The 23,023-nt window shown below is 38.6% G+C and overlaps 1 protein-coding gene across 9 annotated transcripts in view; it reads right to left on the bottom strand.

Annotated features, from left to right (window-relative positions):
- The window catches only part of CTNND2 (catenin delta 2), a 913,511-nt gene that overhangs the window by 161,366 nt on the left and 729,122 nt on the right, over positions 1–23,023 (bottom strand). For all 9 annotated transcript variants that reach the window (XM_038583305.1, XM_038583308.1, XM_038583306.1 and 6 more), the window contains one exon: positions 8,616–8,799. In XM_038583305.1, coding sequence (XP_038439233.1) covers positions 8,616–8,799 — 184 coding nt within the window. The remainder of the gene's footprint in view (positions 1–8,615; positions 8,800–23,023) is intronic.

The following is a 23,023-nucleotide window of genomic DNA, read 5'->3' as shown; positions in this document are numbered from 1 at the left end:
ACTACATTATAGCGACAATTGTATAAAACAGCACGCACATTAAGGGGGCATAGCATTATAATGGGCTCTTAACAGATGTTAAACCAAAGCTAATTTCCTCCTGATGCTATTGTAGCTGTAAGGTCCAGTTTCTGACCAGGCAAGGCCAAAGGCCAAACCCTAGAGTCTGTGGTATCCAAGGGCGATGCCTCACTTGGAGATCACAGCTTGGAGATTTATAAGAAGAGATCAGGACACACAGACACAAAGGGAAGACCATAGGAGGACACAGCGAGAAGATGGTCATCTGCAAACCAAGGAGACAGATCCTTTGAGAACCAGTCCTGCTGACATCTTGATCTTAGACTTCTAACTTCCAGAATTGTGAGAAAATACATTTCTGCTGTTTAAGCCATCCAATTTGTGGTACTTTGCTATGATAGCCTTAGCAAACTCATCCAGTATAAACTTTGTAACCTATTAATAGAATATAAACTTATTATTATAAACTAATAGAGTATAACCTGCCCTGATTGGGTGGCACAGAGTGAGCTAGAAGCTTGAGGTGCTCCATGGGAGACTGAAGCCCTTGTCACCAAAGGAGCTGCTGAGAAAGGCAGTCCAACTGTCTTCTCTGATGGGGCCCTAACCCCCTTGCTCCTTCTGCTACCCCACCCCCAATTCTGCTCCTTTCTTTCAAAGGGGCCCTTCATTGCTGAGTTAGGACTCAAGAAAACCATTCACTTTGCATCCATAAAAGGCACAGTGATCTGAAAAAGAGAGCTGCCCAGGTGAGGAATATCATCTGCTTTAGTACTAGGCGTGGGAAAACCAAGTGTGAGTGGGTTCTCTGTTCACAGCATCCACATAGAGTAGGTCATTCCCATTTTAAGTCACTGGATAAAGAGTGCTCAGTTCAGCTGCAACACAAGCCTGGGATAAATCCAGAACTCATTATACAAGACTTTTAAAAAAACTTTTTAGAACAGATTTTTTTTTTTTTGACTATATGTTCTATCATGAAGTAGGTCAGACAGTGAAAGACAAATGCCATATAAGTGCACTTACATGTGGAAGCCTAACAAACAAGCAAACCAAAAGAGCAGAAATCCCCAGCCCATCAATACAAGGAACACACTGATGGCTGCCAGAGGAGGGTATGGGGGAGATGGGCAAAATGGGCGAAGGAGGTGGGAGCTACAGGCTTTCAGTTATGGAGTGAATAAGTCATGGCAGCAAAATAGATTCTTTTTAGTGGTCGAATAATATTGGCAAGCAATCAAACATAAAAGTAATAATAATTCCTCCTTTTACCTGTGGCTAATGTAACAGACAAACCAGATAAAATAAATGTCCTTGGAGCTTTCCAGCCAGAGTGTAATGATCACTAGGTATTACTCTGTGAAAGGGTTTTCTCAAGGTCACTCCAGAATTAGTGGCTCCATGGGACCAAATGCTCATCCATTATATGGGTTAAAATGACTAATTGAGGGTCTGAGTTTAATTATACTCATAAGCAAAGGCGCAGTGCAGCTCCTTTGATGGGCTTAATAACATTTTCGTGTATACGAGATAGATAGAAAAATTAGGGTTGTATATTGTTGTCCTTCAGGACAAGATGTTGAAGTGGGAATAGAATAATAAAAATAAATAAATGACTCAGGGGCTCTAGGAAATGAGCTGTGGAGGTTAGCAAAGCCAGCCTTATGCAGATATTTTGGCTGGAGATAGAGTTCTAAGCACGCATGACTAAATGGAACACAGCCATACAGTAATGGACCAGAGTCGTCTTATTGAGCATGCAGATTAAATGGTAAAAAAGGATACTCAGCAAGGCTTCACCTGTAGTTCACTCTGAAATGATGATCATGGCCATGACAGGGATCTTTAGGATGTTGATTTGTGATACTTTAAATGGGAAACACAGTCAGGTTTCATGCGAAACCCAGAAAGCATTCATTCTGCACTCAGCTGCGGGAGGCAACTTCCTTAGGTGATCCTTCTATCAGGTCATGTGCCCTGCTTGAGAATCTAGAATGACTTCTGGCTGTCCATAGTATTAAATAGATCCGCAGAACATTCAGAAGGTAAAAACTGGAGGAAATGGGTGGTGGGTTCATAAATAGAAGCAGAAAACACAGAAACCAGATTCACATGTGGGGAGATGCTTATTTAACAGCTACCCAGTCGAGAGACTTCATGTGGACCTTCTTTGGCTGAGACAGCCACACCTGGGCTTGCAGACCCCGATCCTCTGCAAGGGATGTTTGGCCTTGCACCTGAGCTATGGCCTAGAGCAACAACAGCTCCCTATCCGGGTGGTTTGTTCCTGTGCATGAACACTCTTTGGGTATGGGCAGCTTCTCTGGGTTATTTACAGTCCCCCTTGCTCCCCACTATGTTTTATGGCAGCTTTCTGCCTTTGGAGGCCCCCTCTGGATTACTTTCTGGGGTGACTGCAGGCAGTTCCCAGTGCTGCCAGAATAAGGTACCACAAACTGGGGGGAGCTTAAAACAACAGAAACTCATTCTCCCACAGTTTGAGAGATTAGAATTCCAAAATCAAGGTCTCAGCAGGGCCATGTTCCCACTGAAGGCTCCGGGGAGGAATCCTTCTTTGCATTTTTCTAGCTTCTGGTGGCTTTCTGCAATGCCCATGCATTCCTTGGCTTACCCCCACATCACTCCAATCTCTGCCCCTGTCTTCACATGGCCTTCTCTTGAGTTGTGTTGCTCTTGTTTGTTAGGCTTCCATATGTAAGTGCACTCATACTTGAGGTAGGTCCTCTTCTTATAAAGACACCATCCATTGGATTCAGGCCCAACCTAAGCCAGTATGACCTCTTCTTGGTTTAAATAATGTATCTGCAAAGACCCTATTTCTAAATAGGGTCACATTGTGAGGTTCCTGGTGGACATAAATTTTTTTTTGGCAGGGTGGAGGGGCATTCATTTAACCCATTACAATCATCTCAGGCAAAACGAGCTTGTCTACAGGCTGAGCCAGTCTGACCTTCACTGTTTAGCCATCAGGCTGTGGTTGGCCAACACACATTTTGGTTGAAGGTGATTATTTTGGCCAGAGCTAGGAAAAGTGTGATTATACATTGTATGATGGAACAATCATGAGTACAGAACTCAATCTCTTCCATGGTCTGACTTGCCTGGTTTAGGCCAAAGGAGAGTAGTCTTCTGGAGGACTCCTTAATCCTAAAGTGAAGGAAAAAGAACTAACCCAGTAACTTCATGCACCTTATAGCCTAAGCCTTACAAATAACATTTGGCCACATTTTTTAGGCCATATTTTAAGATGGCTGTTATTAAAAATTGAAGCTTAAATTGTACAGCATTGGAGCAAAAGACAGACATTAGAAAAGAGGCAGGGATGAGGAAGAAGGGGAGTATGAGTGTGTGTCCAGGGTGGGCATGGGCAGAAGGAAGCTTGCGGAAATGACTTGCGCTAATTGCTGGCAGCTGTAATGCCTGCTGGCCCCACCTGCCACTGCTGCCTGGAATACAACAATCTAGCCACCATCATTCTTATCAACTCGCTCCTCCAACAAAATCTGATTTTTTTTTTCATTTCTATCATCTTTCCTCAGTGACAGATACTTCAGAAACAGATTCGCTTTTGAAAATTTCCATTTCCTACCCCCAAATGAATTTTAAATGGAAAAGGACTAAGGGCATTAACTTTTCATTTTTTATTTCATATGTGCTTAAATTTTTGCTATGTCAACATGATATGACACCTTTCCGTGAAGATTTACCATGCTTTTTTAGCAAAGGAAAAGGCAAGAGACTCATCTCTTCAGAACATTTCCCGTGGGTGTGCCCCATGCTGGGCTGGTGGTGGGGTAGGTACCACCATCGATATTGGTACGGCATCACTGCCAAAGATAAGGTCTGAAAAACTGAACAGAGTTTATTAAGACTCTAAGGAATTATCTAAAGGTCGGACAGTGTTAGCGTTCCAGATCTTAGCTTAGGAAGGCTTATGCTTTTTTTGTCTAACTTAAATTTCCCTCTGATAAGCTTCTGAACATTTACGAGTGGTACAATTTGCATTTATAATACATTTTTTTCCTACTGAAATATGAAAAGGTGATCTCTTTCAGAATACTAATTGCTGAAATTCTTAAGCTCAGCTTCCCACCCTGAAATGACACAAGCAAGTTTGAATCCTGCTACGGACAAAAATTAAGAATAATGTTGTTCTCCATTAGTGATCAGATGAATTTACTTTCACCTACCAGAAGCTCCCACTGGAGCTGCAAGCCACCCGGTGTAGGAAATACTACCCAGGAAAAGGAGTAGAGCCATCAGTAAAAGAGAATTAAATGATCGGTAAGAGAATGGAGAAATCTGAGCACTGGAAAAATAATGTCAAGTTTATTATCTAGGGTATGTCTTAAAATATAGTCTTATCTTAAAAAAAAAAGCATCCATTGCTCTGACTAATTGCCTAAATTAAGATTTAAGGTGGAGGTGGAGAGAAGGGGCTGACGTGGGGCTCCATGACTAATTCTCCAGGTGGCCTCCCACTCCATACTTGAGGCTTTAGGAGAGAAGAATGAGAAGTAGGAAAAGATGGAGGAGGGGGAAGACAGTTGCCAACTACAGGCAAGATGGATGGATGTTGGCTGAGAGGATGCCACTTAGGAGCTGTCAAGAAGCATATTAAAGCAGCCAACACAAGAGAGAGTGAGTCCATCTGGCAGTTGGGTGCTCAGTTGGTTGTGTTGCTCTGAGCATAGATCTGTTCCTGTCACCTCACAGGACCCTGTGTTTCCTCTCCGTGTGGAATAGTGGGAGTGGTGAGTGCAAGTAATGACTTCCCAACCTACTAGACATGAGCTACTGAACACACAGTACATACAAGAATAAATGATGTACTTGAAGCAGAAATTTATGGTCCTTGAAAGACAGGGATATTCAATTTATCTTATTTGAAAATCTTGTCTCTATTGACAAATGCATAAATTTACTTAATAAATATCATGTGGCCAGGTCAAACTTTGGAATGAACCAACATACCCACAACTCCCCCAACACACACACACACACACACACACACACACACACACACACAGCTCCACTGTTCAATATTTCTAGAAATCTTGAGAAAGGAGAGCTTCCATTCCAACTCAATATCAGGGAAATATCGCCCAAGGAAAGATAACTGAATTAAATTTAACTGACATCTCACATATCAAAAATATTTAGTAAAAAAATATATTTAGTGACTCATGTACGTTGCTACTTGTAATTTTTTTAATTCAAAGTGTTATTTGATAATGAATGGTAATGAGAAAATCACACTCTCAAAATAAATTGATTAAAATGTATAATTATGACAAGGATTGAATTATATGTAATTCCTGATCCTTAAAGGCTGTGGAGGATTTCTAGAAGTTGACATACATGAAAGTAAATAATTAAAAAGAATTTTGATATAACAGGATTGTCCTCAACAATAATGCTTTAGTTTTAAAAATACTTCCCTAATAAGGAATAAGATCTGAAAAAGAAGAGAATAAAAAATAGTGCACATATTTTATATTATTTTTTGAAGGCTACTGATTTTCTTTGCCTTCACAGTGAAATATCTAGAAATCACATAAAATGAACTGAATTGTGTGTGAGTTGTGACACTTAATGTGGTTTACACCAACTTAGTCACAATTCTTTCTGAGTTGTCTGTTGAATTCCTTACACACCCGTACCCAGGCAGGTACATTCTGTAGGCCAAATGCAGTGGTTTTCTGTTACCAGCTAAACAAGGTCCTAAATCATTCTAGCCAAATTTCATGGAATATGATAGTGGCGGTCATGAGGCATTGGAAAAGAATTAGAACGTATAAATTTGGCATTTTATATAATTCAAGCAACTTGCAAAATCAAAGCTATAAATTAATAGGTCAGATCAAAGTATGAAATTGGTATACAAACTTACTATATCCTTTTGTGTATAAATTCACTGTATCACTTTATATACAATATATGTTTAGTACATGAAAAAGACAAGAACTGCTGTGACTTTTTTTCTTTAAGAAGTGTGGAAGCACCAAATTCTTTCTAAATATTTTGATAGAAGAAAATGTTCCTTGCAAAGGTACAAGCCCAGATCCAGTTTATAAATTGAGACAATCTGGTTATTAATTTACATTTTAAGGAGTATATTCACATCTTTTCTGCATTTTCAGGAGGAATTTTGCTGGGCCTTGTTTATTTCTGCCTCTAGATCCCTCCCAGGCACACAGCAGACACTCTACAAATACTCATGGTAAGACTGCTGAAAGGACGGAATAGCACAAGAAGTAATTTCTTTAATGTAAATAAAAAGCTAGGGTTTCTCAGAAAAATCAAGAATGTATCTAACCTCAAAAATTAAAATCTAGACCCTTCCATCAGGATAATAACAATTGTTACTATTCTGGTGCATTGCCAACACTGGTTGTAAATTAAGTGGCAAATATTCTTAGAAATTTCTGGAAACTTTGTATCCACCTAGGATTTGATAAATGCATTTTAGCCTCTTCCCTACACTATTTTCTTCCTTAGTTCGACCTGTTCCTCACTGTGGAATGATTGACAAACACATTCAAATAAGAGGAGAAATTATTCTTTCTTTCTGTAGAAGGGCAAGGGGTTCAATGAATTAAGGGGATGAGTTAAGTATTCACTACATACTGATGGATTTTGCTTTGCCAGTCACATGGTAATTCAGAACGAAGATATAAAACCCCAACTCAGTTGCATCTTGACTAAAGAAACCCAATCTGATTATGTGAAACTCTTTGCAAATCAGATATCTCCCTTTCTGGCTCCCTATGATGTGGTTGCTCCTGGTCATTTTCAGCAGCTGAAGCACTAGGCCAGGCCGCTGTGTGTATGAATAGAGAGGGATGGAGAGTCATCCTGATTGACCTATCTTCGCTCTAGGTCACATCCCAGAACCTACTATAGGGACCCATCAGCCTAAGCAGTCTAGCTTCTTCATCTGACTTCGCATTAAATGGTGCTGAATGTATGCTCTTAACAGCAGTGGCCTACATCCAGAAGTCCAACAACTTGAATGTATAATTACATTACTGTATCACTCAGAGAGAATTTTAACTGATAGCGTTAACCAGGTCTTTACTGACCATACTTCTACAATTGATTCTTTTTTTTTTTTTTCTACAATTAATTCTGAGGGAACTTTTCCATGATTAGGAGCAATAGTTCCTTTTCTTTCCTTTTTTTTCATTTTATATTATTTTATTTTTTTGATTCTTTATAAGTCGAAGATGCTCAGAAGGGAAAAAATACCTATAATAGTTGCAAATAACTGAACTGGAAAAATTAGGTATAAAAAGTCAGAAGTACCTACAATTTTAGCTTTGGAAAGAGTTATATTTCTTCTGGTGGGACAGGAGATTTCTGAAGGATAACAGAATGTGAGAGGTTATAAAATGAATGTCTCAACAGGGAGTTTTGGAGAACTGTAAATTTGCCTTATGGTAAAGCTTTGCCAGAGAAATAATGTCCAAAGATCATTATTTTGTGACCTTGAGGAAAAGCAAAATCATTAGAGGATTTCCTATTCCTCTCTGTGAATGCATGTCGATATTTATGGAGGCAGACTCACTTTATCTTCCTCTATGCACGCACATTTACACAAACACACCACCCCTCTCTACTGGAGGTTGGGAGCACTGTTATAAATATTCATGAGATAATTATTATTAATGTCAGCAAGGTGATTTTGTTCCTTCTCAGTAGGGACTGGTTTTTGCACCTAGAAACCAATCAACTATAGGAGAAATGACAGCTTGGAGGCAGCCCAGCTAAAACAATCTCGTACATTTTATGTTTGAAATATAGATTATTTGACTGGGTATTCTGAGTCACCCTTTTGCCCTCATCTCATCATTAATTTTATCCAGCAGAAATTTCCAACTTTGGTACAAAATACAGCATCCTTGGGAGCAGAGTTTCCAGAATTTGGAAAAACTGTATCTTGATTATTACCTTCTTTTCTAAGAGCAAAAATTAAACAAAAATAAAGATGATTCTAAGACTTCTTAATATATTTCTGGGGGATGATTTTTGTAAAAATTAATTGAGAGAAAATTAGAACATATTTGCTTTTATTATTTAAAAAGAACATTTCATACAACAAGTTTTATTAAAAAGTTATCTCTAAGCAATTGTAGTAACTGGCAGTCACACAGTCAATTTTTTAAGAATAAAAAAGAAAACTAGCGATGACAGTTAACTAGATCCCTCTGTGTATATCATAGACCCTCCCCCAACCAACTGGCCTGCCTGGGTATTCTGTATGCATGATATAATATAACATGGAAAATTATTGGAAACTATTGTCTTTAACATACTAATTATTTTGGGTTGGAATGAAAATGTTTATTTTTCACCCAAGACACAAAAAATGTTAAGGAAGTAAGAAACTTATAGTAAAAGATGCCTACCCCTCCTTGCTACCTCATTAGAAGTGGTTTTTGCTAGCTTCTTATCCTCCTTTACCAATGCTCATCTTTCTGGGACGCTCTGATCCTCAGTAAAGGTGCAACTGAATTTATAGAAACAGAAAGTGTATGATTGCAGGAGGAGCCATCCCGGATGAGACTCACCTTAGGCATCCAGTGGCATTTCGCAGCACCTGTGAGGAATGCAGCTGTATTTTCCGATCATCCTGAAGAGGTGAATTTTCCCAGCCTGAGTGGGGAATAATCACGGCATTGGTCAACACTGCCAGAGTGTCCTGGATGATTGGCATTTTGAGTGCGTCGCAAGATGAGAGGTTCCAAAGGACTCCTGCAAGACACACAGAAACAGAGCTTTGGGATGATCACTCTTTTTTTCCACCTCCAAAGCGCTTTCCCTCATCAAATTAATAGCACGGGCAGGATGGACTAAGAGTGTGAGCACATGTCCTAGAGCATACCCTTACTTTTAGAACACCTGTGAGAATCCCTAAAGGGGTGCTGTGAAAATCTGACAAGTGGGCAGAGGACTTGTGTTATGATTGTCTTTGTGCCATTATGACGAGTAACAAGGCTGAGATCTGGTTTGAATTAAGGATACCAAGCAGACTTCTGTTCACTATTAATATAATGGGCCCAAGGATCCAAAATCTAACCAAGATGAAAGAGCTGTGGAAGTTAATTTGAGTGACAAACCAGCAGGACATTTTGGTTTTACCCGAGACCTCAATGTGCATATATGGACCGTCTGATTGACTTGGCCTCCATTTAGAACCATACACCATTACACAGGACCTTATGAAAATCCAGCATCAAGTCTGATGACAACGGGCTCAACAAGGAATTTAATTTACTGTCCCTTGTGACAGCGTTGTCAATTTTTCTCAGGAAGCAGTGCTCGTGGAGGACACAGGGATTGGTCTTCCTTACGTAACTAATGACAGGGAGCAGGAGAAAGTGGAGGTTATGTCTGCAGTGGATAGACTACAACAGTCATTAATGCAGGCAAAGCAAAAGCAAAGGTTTTAGGTTGGGTAGGATTCTTTAGGGTTTTAGATATTTTTAAGTGAAACCTTAAAATGGGATTAAGTTAGAAAAAGTCATTAATATTGCATGTCAGTTATAATACTTGAAAATGCTTTTAAAGTATTTTTTATTATTGTTCAAAGCAGAACACATAAAAGTAAAAGAAAGAATTATATTCTACTTTTTTATGAAAGAAAGATTGTATTTTCTCTCAAGACTAATCTAAATAGACATCGTCACAGCAGATACTGAAAAAGAATATCATAGTTGTCTTTAGAAACGTAAGTTCCATCTTACTTATGTAATAAGATTTCAATAAATTTTAAGACAAGATTGTGTTTCATCTATTGTGTTATGAATAGAACAAATAAAACACAGATATTTCTGAAATGTATTAGTATCTTTCATGGCATATGTTGAACTTATCAAAGGCATTAGTAATATTAATCTGAAAGTTGATAATGTTGGATTCCTAATAACTAAAGGGAGTTTTAAATCGGCTCTATAAAAATGTGACTGCAGAGACAAACTCCTTTCACAGCTGTCTTTTGAAATAGCATTTGCTGGGAATTTTATTGAAGTAAATACAAAGGAAAAAATGTTTTTGGTGCTCACTATGTATAAATCAATCCTTTAATACAGGGGTTTGGCTTGAGGGAAAATCCTGCCTACTTGTTTTTATAAGTAAAGGTTTTTTTGGAACACGGCTCTATGTATTTGCATACTTGTCTATGGCCTACAAGGGAAGAGTTGAATTTTGTGACAGACTGGGCCACAAAGGTTGAGCAATTTACTATCTGGTTCTTTACAGAAAAATTTTTCCCACCCTACTTTAGCATATAGACCATTTTTTATAAACTTCTGTGAGCAAGTTTGTCTTGCCATTAGTATTGTAAATTGGGTACACAATACACAGAAAAGGCTCAGTGGTACACAGAAAGTGCCCAAAAATATATTCTGATTTGGATGAATTTGAAATCTAGCAATATTATCATGTACATTTATCCTGTTTTAAATAATATTTAAAGTTGAGTATTCATTCTATTAAGAAATGTTTTATTACATTTTAGATAATCAAAATACGTTCATTTGTAATCCTAGCAAAAATTCTTTTTTCTAATAAAATAGATTTTCAAACTTAAAAAGCACATTAAAATGAAATTAATATCTACCCTAGTATTTGAGGATAACTTTATGAAGTATCACATTCAAGGGTTTATGTCTATTCTTCTATGCATATGATGCACACATACAGACAGAAAATTTAAATTTTTTCATTCCAAAATCCTGATTTGAAAATACCAATCCATGAAAATTGAGGCATGTGAATGCTCTAAAATACAGGTGGTATGTTTTGTTGTAAAATACATTTCTTCTAAAAGCTAAATAATAAAAAAAAGACTTTTGCATTTTTGCATGCAATGAATTTAAAAGAATCTAAAGGCATCCTGTGATAATAAAGCAATTTTTACTCTTTCCTTTTTTTAAATTAGAGGGAGTGAGTGAGCGAGTGTCGTGGGGTTTGGGCAGAGGGAGTGGGAGAGAATCTCCAGCAGAATTTCTGCTGAGTGCGGAGCCCGAGGCAAGTGTCCATTCCATGACCCCGAGATCATGGCCTGAGCGGAAATTAAGAGCCAGACCAGACCCTTCACTGACTGAGGCGCCCCTGTTGTTTTCTAAACATCAGAAAAAAGGTCTGAAGAGGGGAAAATCAAAGGAAATGTAAAGGCCTAATCTAATACCTGACAGAAAGTGAACAGATGGAAAGGAGATGGTCCAAGATAACTCTTTATTGGGCTCTTCTCTCCATTACCTTCCTCATTAATTCATTAATCAGTATAACCTCAGTCAGAACCAAGCAGGGACAGAAGTCTCCTAGCCCCCATTCATTGTGCCTTTCCAGGCTGGCTCCATCTGTGTTTCACATTCCAGGGAGCTTAACACAGCACTTGACCCCGTCTCCGAACCTTCTATGGTAATTCCCATCTGCAGCTCCCACGTGCTTGCCCACCCATGGGACCTACAGTGAACCTCTGAGCAGAGGCAGCTTCTATCACCTCTGCTTGGAGGAGGACTTGGTCAAGGGGAGGTCATGTGGCAAAACGTCTTTTGGCAGGAGTTCTGTCAACCAGATGCAGGGAGCCTTCAAAACTCTTGAGTTTGGGTTAGATGATCTGGACATGGAGACAAGCTTGAGTGCTGAACCAGAAGTCTCTGGGGCCATTGGGGAGGAGGCTGGTATGTCTGGCAGGAGTCAAAGTGGGTAACAGCCAGCAACTCTACAGCTGTCTTGCTACAGACAGACACACATTCACACAGACACATGCACACACCCTCATATATGCATACGCACATCTATACACACACACAGACTCATACACATTTGCTCACTCTCTCTCTCTCTCACAGACAGACAGACACACACACACACACATTAGTACATTAGTTCTGGCAAACGAGAGAGAAGTTAGTGAGAAAAAGACACATCTAGGCATTCTCTATAAAGAAAAGAGAAATGGTTGTTCTGCTCAAATATCTCTTCACTCCTTCCTCTTTCTTCTGTGCTGGTTTAACATTTTTGTTATTCTCTCTTTTGACATCCCCTTCTGATGGTGGAGTCCAATCCTTCTCTCTGTGATTAAGTACTGGACTTAGAGACTTACTTGCTTTGCCCAACAAAATACGGTGGAGGTGACAGTGGGTGGCTTCTGTGACTAGGTCATAGTTTGGAGCTTCCTCCTAACTCTGATTTGGATTGCTTGTTGGAAGGGAAGCCTGCTGTCATGCTGGGAAGACCTTCATGTGCTGCCACAAAGAGGCCCATGTAGCAAAGAACTGAGGCCTCGAGCCAACAGTTATGGGAAGACCACCTTGGGAGTGGAACCTCCAGCCCCAGATAAACCTTCAGATCATGTAGCCCCATGAGGGGCTCTGAGCCAGAACCAACTTAGATTTGCCGCTCCTGGACTCTTGACACTCAGGCATTGTATGGGGTCTCTTCTCTTCCCTCTACTTTCTCTTTGTCTCTGGACTCATTCTCCACCTCCCCTTTAAAATAGAGCAGCAGGGTGGCCCTCCTTCTGGAGGCTCTAAGAGAGCCTTGGCTTTTTTAACCTTTTTTTTTTTTTTTTTAAGATTGTATTTATTTGAGAGAGAGCAAGAGAGAAAAAGAGAGAGATTGAGAGAGCAAGCATGATTGAAGAGAAAAGGGAGAGGGAGAAGCAGGCTCCCCACTGAGCAAGAAGCCCACCCTGGGGCTTCATCCCAGGACCCTGAGATCATGACCTGAGCTGAAGGCAGACACTTAACCATCTAAGCCACTGAAACACCCCTGCTTTTTTTTTTGACTTCTAAAGGCTTGCCTGTGCTCCTTGGCTTGAGGCCTGTTTCACTCTGACCTCAGCATCCATTATCATATCCCCTTCTTGGACTCTAACCTTCCTGTCTCCCTGTTATAAGGATATTTGTGATTTCACTGAGCCCACTTGGGTAACTCAAGATAATCTCCCCATCTCAAGATCCTTAACTTAATCCCATCTGCAAATTCCCTTTTACTATCTAATATTCACAAGGCTCTGAGAATTAAGACATGGACACATTTGGGGGGCCAACATTCAGCACCACGCAACCTCTTAAAATATTGCTATGTTTCAGATAAAATTAAACCTCTTATTATAGCTTCATGGTCAGGTGTTCCCCTAAATCTCTAAATTCGTCTTTAATTGCTCATTCACTTATTCACTCCATGCATATTAAGGACCTAGGTTCTGTTTGATGCTGAGGATACATTACTGAACAAAACAAGAAGTCTCTATCCCCAGGGTCCTTCCATTGTTGTAGTTTGTAGTTATTCTGCTGTAGCCAACATGGTTATATTTCTTCTCCTTGAATGCACAAGCTCATTTGTAGCTCAGATCTCTTAGACTTACTGGAACATTCTTCTCCAGACCTTTCCAAGGCTGATCCTTCTTTCTGCTCACATGGCACCTTGAATATGCAAAACCTCAGAGAATCTTTTCTGGATCATTCTAAACTACCTTCCCAGACATTTGCTGTCAGACCTCCTATTTTAATTTTCAACAGAGACCTCATCACTAATGCCCATTCCCATGCTTCCTCATTATCTGATCTTCTACCCTTTGCTCACCATTCTTCCCCACAACAAGATTCCAGCAATGATATGAAAGCAAAGGGCCTGAGTGTAGCTTACAGAACACACACAGCACATAGAATATACTCTGACACATATAAGATGCTCACCAAACAGGTGCTAAGTAAATACAAGAATTAATAACTGGATGATAGACACTTATAAGATGACATGTACTCCAAGCATTGTACACTCCTTAAGTATCACAGTACGGCAAAATGAAGTCATGATTTAAAGAAATAAAATAGCAGATGTTACAAATAATAAATCCAAATGAGAATACAAAATGTTATTTCAATGAGATTATAACCCTTGATCCTACAGAAATTCTACTTCTAGCTAGTAGAGAAAAATTTATATCAGTAAAAAACATTAGTTAATTTAGCATTAGAAGGTTTATCTCTAATGTTTCAATATGGGTAATTATCTTCTATTAACTCCATGATAATTCTAAATTAGCCAAGGTAGTACTAAAATTTCAATTTGTGAAAGAACAGTGGAATAAACTGAATTCATAGTGGTAGTTAGTATCCATGCAAGCTATTTCATTTATCCTTATCTGAAAGTAACATAAAGATGTTTTAGTATTTTTGGTTGATGGTCACTAGCAAATTTCAATTTACCTGATGAAAATATGCTAATATCTTTGAGATTAAAATCTCTAATAAAATTGTTTAATAGCATCTTTCCTTTAATTATATGTATTCAATAGCTTTCCTTTACAGTATAAAATTATTACTGTCCCAAATATAATTCTGACAGTAAGTCTAGTTGAGAAGACATTTAAATAACTAATTATGTATACTAAATATATTTAAAATATAGTTTATTTTTATTTCAGGCACAGTGTGGCTCTTTTCCTTGAGATTATCCATATTCATGAGAAGTAATTGGTTTATTAAAATTTCATAATAAAATCTTAATTACTTTCATTGGAAACTTTATTTTAATAGAGGGTAATTGTGTGTGTGTGTGTGTGGGGGGGGTTCCTAAAAAGAAGTAAAGGATATCTTAAAAAAACTCAGACTGACAAAAAATGTATTTTAATAATCTTATGTCTTAAATCATGATAAAATCAAACATTGCCTGTGGCTATGCAAGTCTTTCTTATGACCCTTCATTTGCCTTTATTCTTTAGACCTTAAACATAATCCCTGAACATGGGTGAGGCTCAAATCAAAGACAAACTGTACTGAATTCATTTAAAATAAATGCTTTAAAATTTTTATTTTTAATTCATCAACTAATTAAAAATTAACTTAATGTATTTATGAAGATTTATTTTTAAATGAATCTATCATTGATCTTATTCTGAGAGTGAAAATTTGTGCATCTGGGGAGGGAGAGAAGAGGGAAAAATGGTAGCAAATGGATTTATTTACCTCCTCCATCCACACTCGTTCACACTTTGAGTCTGGGTGGGTGGAGGGTGGCTGGTCAAAATCTGGAAGCCCATGACACCCTATACTTGTTCTGTGCCATGTGCATGTGTGTGTGTGTGTGTGTGCATGTGTGTATGCATGTGTGGCATGCATGTGTGCATGCAGGTAGCTGTGTGTGTGTGTGCATGCATCTGAGCATTTGGGTGTATCATATAAACACTTTCAACTGTCCCTGAGAAGTCATGACCCTCAAGGTATGGTTGTGAATTAGGACTGTCTTGAAAGTTCTCTCAGATGGTATACGGGATAGCCTCAACAAGATTTGCACACCACCCTCATTTAATGCTCTAAAAAATAAAACCATTGACCTTGAGTCAATGATAAACTTTACAAAGTGTTGCTATAATAATGGGTAGTTTAAAGTAAAAAGCAATTAATGGGACTACATCAAACTAAAAACTTCTGCATTGCCAAAAAAGAAAAGAAAAAAATAAAAGCCACCTAGGAAATGGGTGAAAACATTTGCAAACCATACACCAAACCAGGGGTTATTTCAAAGTATGTAAGAAATTCATACAACTCTGTAACAAAAAATAAATAAACAACTTGAATAAATATGGGCAGAGGAGCAGAATTAATATTTTTCAAAGAAGATATCCACATGACCAGCAGGTACATGAAAAGATTCTTAACATCACTAATCAAACCAAAACCACAGTGAGATCTCACCTCACACCTATTACAATGGCTAGTATCGGGCAGCTCTGGTGGCGCAGCGGTTTAGCGCCGCCTGCGGCCCGGGATGTGATCCTGGAGACCCAGGATCGAGTCCCAAGTCAGGCTCCCTGCATGAAGCCTGCTTCACCCTCTGCCTGTGTCTCTGCCTCTCTCTCTCTCTGTCTCTCATGAATAAATAAATAAAATCTTAAAAAAAAAAAACAATGGCTAGTATCAAAAAGACAAGAGACAGGTGCTGGTGAAGATGTGAAGAGGGAACCCTTACACACTGCTGGAGAGAATGTAAATTGGTGGGGTCATTATGCAAGACAGTATGGGGGGTCCTCATAGAATTAAAAATAGAAATATCGCAGTATCCAGCAATCCCACTTCTGGGCACATATTTAAAAGAAATGAAAATAGGATATAGGAAAGATACCCATCCTTCTGTGTTTATCGCAGCATTATTCATAATAGCCAAGATACAGAAACAACCTAAGCCTCTGTCAATGGATGAATGGATAAAGAAGATGTGACATATGTACATATGGAATATTAGGTGACCACAAGAAAGAAGGAAATCCTGCCATTTTCAATAACATGGATGGACTTTGAGGACATTATGCTAAGTGAGATAAGCCAGGGAAAGACAAATATGGCACGATATCACATATGGAGTCTAAAAAGCCACACTTATAAAAACAGAATAGAATGGTAATCATCAGGGCTGGGAGGTAGGAGAATGAAAATGATGTTTAAGGGTACAGGAAGACAACGAGTAGATAAATAAGTTCTGAGGATCTGATGTACAGCTTGGTGATCATACACAGCAATACGGTATTATAAACTTGAAAGTCGCTAAGAAACTAGATCTTATTTGTTCCCACTACAGAAATGAAATGATAGTTATGTGACATGACCGATGTGTGAGCTAACACTAACGTAGTAATTCTATTACAATATTCAAATGTATCAAATACTTTATGCATCTTAAACTTACACAGTGCTTTATGTCAATGTATCTCTAAAACGATAAAAATTATTTTTTAAAATGTGCTATGTGAATGCTACTTTGAGAAGAGTAATTTCAGGAACTGATATGATAGTCATTCTGTAATGCATACAGAAAAGTGGGTTTTTTTTTTAAAAAAAGATTTATTTATTTATTTATTTATTTACTTTAGAAAGAGAGAGAGCTGCGGGAGGGGCAAAAGGAGAGGGGGAGAGAATCCTCAAGCAGACCCCCCTAATTGAGCCCAGAGCCCAACACAGGGCTCAATCCCAGGACCCTGAGATCATGACCTGAGCCGAAATCAAGAGTTGGATGCTTAACCAACTAAGCCACCCAGGCACCCCTAGCAGAATGTTTTTAAACACACGTTAATAAAGGTGATTATAACAGTGCTAAAGAGAAGAATTTACTTTTAACACTTAGGTCATGCATCATAGGAAATTTCAAAAGTAAATGTATATATTATTGTTTCAGGAAATTAGAATTGGATGCTGGATAGTGTGACAGAGCCTTAATGGAGTTTATCAGTGGAATATAAGTATTTCCAGGATATAGGTGGGCAAAAAATTTCTTTGTTAAGATTGGAAGCTTCATCTTATGTTTGTAAACTTCTCCCAAAGAGTAATCCATTTTTTTTATGATAAGTGATTCCCACCACCCAATTTATAGTGAACCTAGGTTTAGACCATTAAGAAATAATTTTTAAAATTAAAAAAAGGGTAATTTCTTAGGCCAAAACTCCTCAGATTTTCTTTCAGGAGTTCCAGGAGGGGCTGACCAGAACCAATGACCTCTGAGTTCCCCTCTTTATTATTCCAGGAGAAGAAACTACAGTGACCCAGGGGCTTAGGTGAAGGTTAATCCTTTTAGAATTCAACTCACCAAATCATTCTGAGTTGAGAGTCTCACAGAGGTGCTGATGAGATGAGAGAGGGCTGCAGGGGCTGATAAATGTGTAGGGTGAGCGCTCAGAACTGGGTTGTCAGACTCAATAACCATAAAGAGTCACCCTACTATTGCTGCTGACGGCTTCTATCCCCAATACAGAATTCTTTCTAAAAGCATCTCATACACATAAAATGCTGAGAATCAAGCAGAATTATCCTTGCTTATTTTCAAATTAGGTACAGCATTTGGTTAACTCCAGAATGGATGAAGAGTGAGCTGTTCTTCACATGAGCAAGGAAATCAGATCTTTGCTTTCACAAACAAGGCAAATTCTGGCTTGAGCTGATTAAATCTACCTGGGCCCTGATGAGAGGTTTTAATTCCTGAACTCCTAAAACAACTTGGTTATTGATATAGCCAGGGATGTTGAGGTACTGTCTTGTTCCAAAGCCAAAACTGATCCCAACAACATTCTGATGTTCACATTTTAGCACCAGCAGTGTACGTAAAAAGTGTCAAACAAGCTGTATAGATTAGTATAGCCAACAGGCCCATATCCACTTAAACTTTTTATTAGTAATTTAAGAAATGATCTTCACGGTTTTCAGACCTGGAACTAATTTTAATGAAAAGGAGGTAGTTTTATAGACAAAAGGTGATGACTTTTTTTGAAGAATCAAAACTTATGTGTGTCTATGATATCTCTTTTTATTTCAAGTTGAATTCTGTAGATCTAAACTTTTTTGAGTCACAGTAAATGTTTACAATAAAGGAATATCAAGCCAGATTCAAGTCTTCAGAAATGAGACTCACCTCCAGCTGGGACCAGGCAGGGTAGCTCCTATCTAAGGAGGAAGAAGCTCTTCCCACGGTACTTTATTTTTAAGTAAACTATAGTTGAAAATAATTTGGAGGTGAAGGGCACCAAAATATGCCACCCCTAAATACAGATCCTTGACATTTGGATAATTTTGAGTGAAAGGCCACTGAGCACCAACCACCAGGTGGAAAAAGTTCTCCAGTCAGCACAATTTGTCATTTGGTAGAGTAAATTTACATTTGTAAAGGAAATTTCCATTTGTCAAGAGGTCTCTCTCTTTTGTATCAGGAAGAGGAGGACTCTTGCCAATGAAGAAAGCACCAATTTAAATCTACAAAACAAATCTTAGCAAACAACCTTGTTTGACCATATTTTTCTTAGTCACCTTCTCATAACTTATCTCCCCCTCCCAGAAGCAGAAAGCCCCTTTTCCTTTGTTTAGCCAAAGATGGTATACAAGCACAAGTTCTAACCACCTCTTTGAGCTACCCACCACTGGATGCTCCCACATGTATGCACCATATGCATGTTAAAAAACTTCTGTTTTTCTCTCATTAATCTGTCTTTTGCCTGTCTAAATCATAAGACCCCAGCTGGAGAACCTAAGAGGGGCAGAGGTAAAAAAGATGCGTATTTTCCACCCCCTACAAGATGTCAATATCTGATAGTAACCATCTGTGAAAGTCACAGGTTCACGTTTGAACACAGTATTTTGTAAATGAACCACAGAATGTTTTATTTTTCAGTTCCTAAGAGATTAAGAGTTAGGAATGTAAAATTGGAATTTCTTGAAACTATAGCCCTCCTCAATGACCTTGAGTAAGCCAGACCTTGAAAAAAATGTCACCAAAGCACCTACGCTGAGTTTTATAATCTCTGGAAATTGGCCCTGGGTCTCTTTTTCTAAAAGTGACTGCAGTTAAAGATTATGTCCTTTTATCTGACAACTGTCATATTTTTCTGTGTCGCAATAAAGATGAATTCTTATACTTTGGTTGTGTTTCTTAGTAGTTTTATATACTCCAAATCACATGTATTAAATACAGTAACTTGCGTTTGCCTCTTTCAAAAATGATTGAGGGACGGAGGGAGGAAGGAAGGGAGAAAAGAGGTGAGAGAGGGGGAGGGAAAGAGAGATCCAGAGACAATCAGCCCCATGATATAATGATTGTTTAGAAAGTGGGAGTGAAAGCACCATAATTTCTGGCCCTGGGTTAAACGATATAGGGACAGACTAATCCAACCACTTGCTCCAGAAAATACCTGTCTCTGGAAGTTTAGACTGTGAACTAATTAGCTTGCTTGTCAAAAGTAATAGCTTATCAAAACTCTTTTCACAACCCTGGCTTCCCTGTGCCACCAGTCCTAAGCTATTATGTTATAAACTCCATCCAATCCCAATTGTTTTCCACCATGGAATACCCACCTTAAAAACACCAAGCCAAGGACCCATGGCCTTATCAATATCTCGCCCAATTTCCCTTTGACTTCTGCAAGGTAGTACTCTGCTTTACTGCAGTAAATCCAATAAACTTAGTTTTGCTTGATCTATAGGTTTTCCTGGTGGTCTCTGGAGAAGCTGTCAGTTGGCCAAGCACGTGAATTACTGAAAATGAGTAGATAAGCTAACTTCATCTTTGGTAAACAGAGTTTGGCAAATTCCTGAAACCGCAGGGCATCCACTGACCATAAAGTCATGATTTTATCTGTGTGGATGACAGTGGATGTTAAGCTGTTTGCCTCTGTATTAAGTACTATAACCCAGAAGTTGGAAAGTTCCACATACGTCTTGGCAGGACCCCAGGCTGCCATTCTGAACTTGCTGGGCTTACAGTGAATAGGCAAATGTGAAATTATAGAACCTTGCACAAATATAATGATGGCTATCTCCTTGAGGTTTTCTTTGTTATACTACGGTAGCAAGCACATCCTCCTTACTCCTCCTGCCAAGAGTCAACATGAAGACTCAAACTTGTGAGAGCATCCTTAGCTAAGAATCTCTGCAAAGAAGATACCTGGGGACATTCTTCTATAGTGGGGCCATTTTAAAGTGCAGCCTTGGCTCCTATGGTTTTTCCAAAGATGCTGCCTTAATGAAGACATGGTGGCAAAGTGAGAAGAGCAGAAGTTGGGAATTGGGTTGAAAGTTTAATTCAGCTCTCACATAATCAGGATTAAAAAGAGTTTAGCTCCCAGTGGGTTATCCATAGGTGCCTAGTGAATGAAAGAATATGGAATGAATGACATTATTGAGTCATGATGATGTTCCTATATAGGGATCTCACATTTTCAGAGTGTGATTGAGGTAGGCATCCAAAATAGGAGCATAATGAAAAAAAAGAACAAGAAGAAATACAGGATATATACCTGACATTTTTGAGTTCTTCTTATCCATCAGGATTTTTGATATCATCTTGTGTGTATTAACTCATGTAAACCTTCAAGAAATTCCATTTTACAGACAAGGAAACTGAGACACCAAGCAGTTGAGTCGCTCATCTAATGGCATTACACATGTAGGTGAAAATGAAGGTCAGTAGTCTGGCCGTGATGCACAGGAAGGAACAATTGGACAAATGTCAGGCACGTACATCTGCTACTTGAAATTGAAGAGAGGAGATATGGTTTGCAGCCCTTTGAAGCACAACACACATGAATACAAGAGAATGTTCTGCTTTTCATCTTTGCCGGTTTCTCTTTAGCCTCAGGTCATGTAGCTTGAGAAATTTTAAGAAGTCATTTGACTTCATAGAATGAAGAATATTCCATCTTGAAACAACTTTTACAAATAATTTTTCTTGCAAACCTTAATTCTGTTGACCCCTACTAAAAATATGCAACGATAACCTTCCATGGAGAAAATACTGAACAAAAGCCAGATTGAGATGAAGAGTAATTTTAAAACAAATCCTTTCCCTATCCACCATGCTAATTTTAAAATGGGATCTTATTGTCCATTAAATCAAAACTGTTTCATATTGCTGCTCCATTGTAATGATACCAATGGTAATCACAAGCCCTCATTTACTGAACCATTACCATGTCATGCATTGTTTTATTAATTCTTTACCCCAACCCTGGGAAAGAGGTATTGCTATTGATTTCATTTTACAGATTCATAACTAAAGATTTAAGAGGTTACAAAAATCTCCCAAGGACAGGTAACAAACAAGAGAGAAAGAGCTGGGATGTAAACATAGACTCTCATAGTCCAAATTATATTGCCTTTTAGAGACACTCTATTCAGAGGTTATTTTTCATGGAAAATATGATGACAGTGGATAAGAACATTAAGACTCAACTATTATCTCTGCTGACCATTCTCAAATTAGTACTTCTGAGTCTTATTTCTAGAACTCCAAATTTGAACACTTGCTACTGCATATTTTCCTCCAAACATATTTCCTTCCTCATCATATTCCCCAAGCCAATCTACTACCCAAATTAGAGATTTGGGGAAACTTCCATTTCCTTGTGCCATTTCTATGGTTTTAATTTTTCAGCAGATATTTTGCGAATGCCTATGGAAAAAAGGACTGCTATGCACTATGGGTAACACACTGTGAATAAAGCAGTGTTTACCTGGGTAGAGAAAACACACACTTGCCCAGGGAAAAGTGAACCTTACACTGTTGAGCTGTATATGATAAAATCCACCAACTGTCACAGATGATGTGCTATGAGAATTCAGGCAACAAAAGATCAAGGGAAGGGATCTCAGAAGTCTACTTGGAAAAGGGGAAGGTCTTTGGTTGACCCTTGAAGTATGAGAATAATTAGGCCATGGAATGGGAGTGAGGAATCCAGGTATCCAAAAAGAGAGAGAGCAAAGACTTGCAGATATGAGGACAAGCTTAATGTCCATGGGATCAGCTGTATAATAGATGCCCATCAGAAAGTAAATTGAGTAAAAAAATGCATTTCTCAACAGTCAAAAGGAAATACAACTTGGACAATCATAGTTCACATCAGAATAGCAGTTTTTCTATCCACTATGGGAAAATTAAGAAAAATATCTATGTCCAGGTCCCATCTCTGGGGATTCTGATATAAATGGTCTACACAGGCCCTGGCACCAGCATCTTTTTGTAAGACTAGCAAGGTAAAGAACCAGTGGAAGTTATTATATCTCAGCAATGGAGAATTTAACTGAGTTCATCAAAGTCACCTTTTTCCACTATGACTTCTTTCTGAAGAACACAGAATAACTACCTGCCTTGACAACAGGAAACTGATTAATGAGTTCCTGGCTTGAGATCTTGTACTTTGATGTCATCATAACCCAACTACTTCCCTCAATCCTTTAGTTGTTCATTTATTTGATTATTCATCCATTCAGTAAACAGATTATTCTTTGTCTAGCAGGACAGTTTCAAGCCTTAGAGAGAGTAAGCCACCCAAGAATTCAATTCCACAGACATCTGGTGATTTTTGGTAAAGCTCTTCTGCACAGCTAGGAAGATAGTGAGGGGTGGGGAGGGGAGGGTATCAGGTCTCAAAGGAACTTTCATGGGGTTGCTGAGACCAGGTCAGCAAAAGCTCTCATAAAGGTAAATCAGA

Source organism: Canis lupus, chromosome 34, assembly GCF_011100685.1.
Source record: "Canis lupus familiaris isolate Mischka breed German Shepherd chromosome 34, alternate assembly UU_Cfam_GSD_1.0, whole genome shotgun sequence".
Lineage (NCBI taxonomy): Eukaryota > Metazoa > Chordata > Mammalia > Carnivora > Canidae > Canis > Canis lupus.
This window is presented reverse-complemented; position numbering and strand designations above follow the sequence as displayed.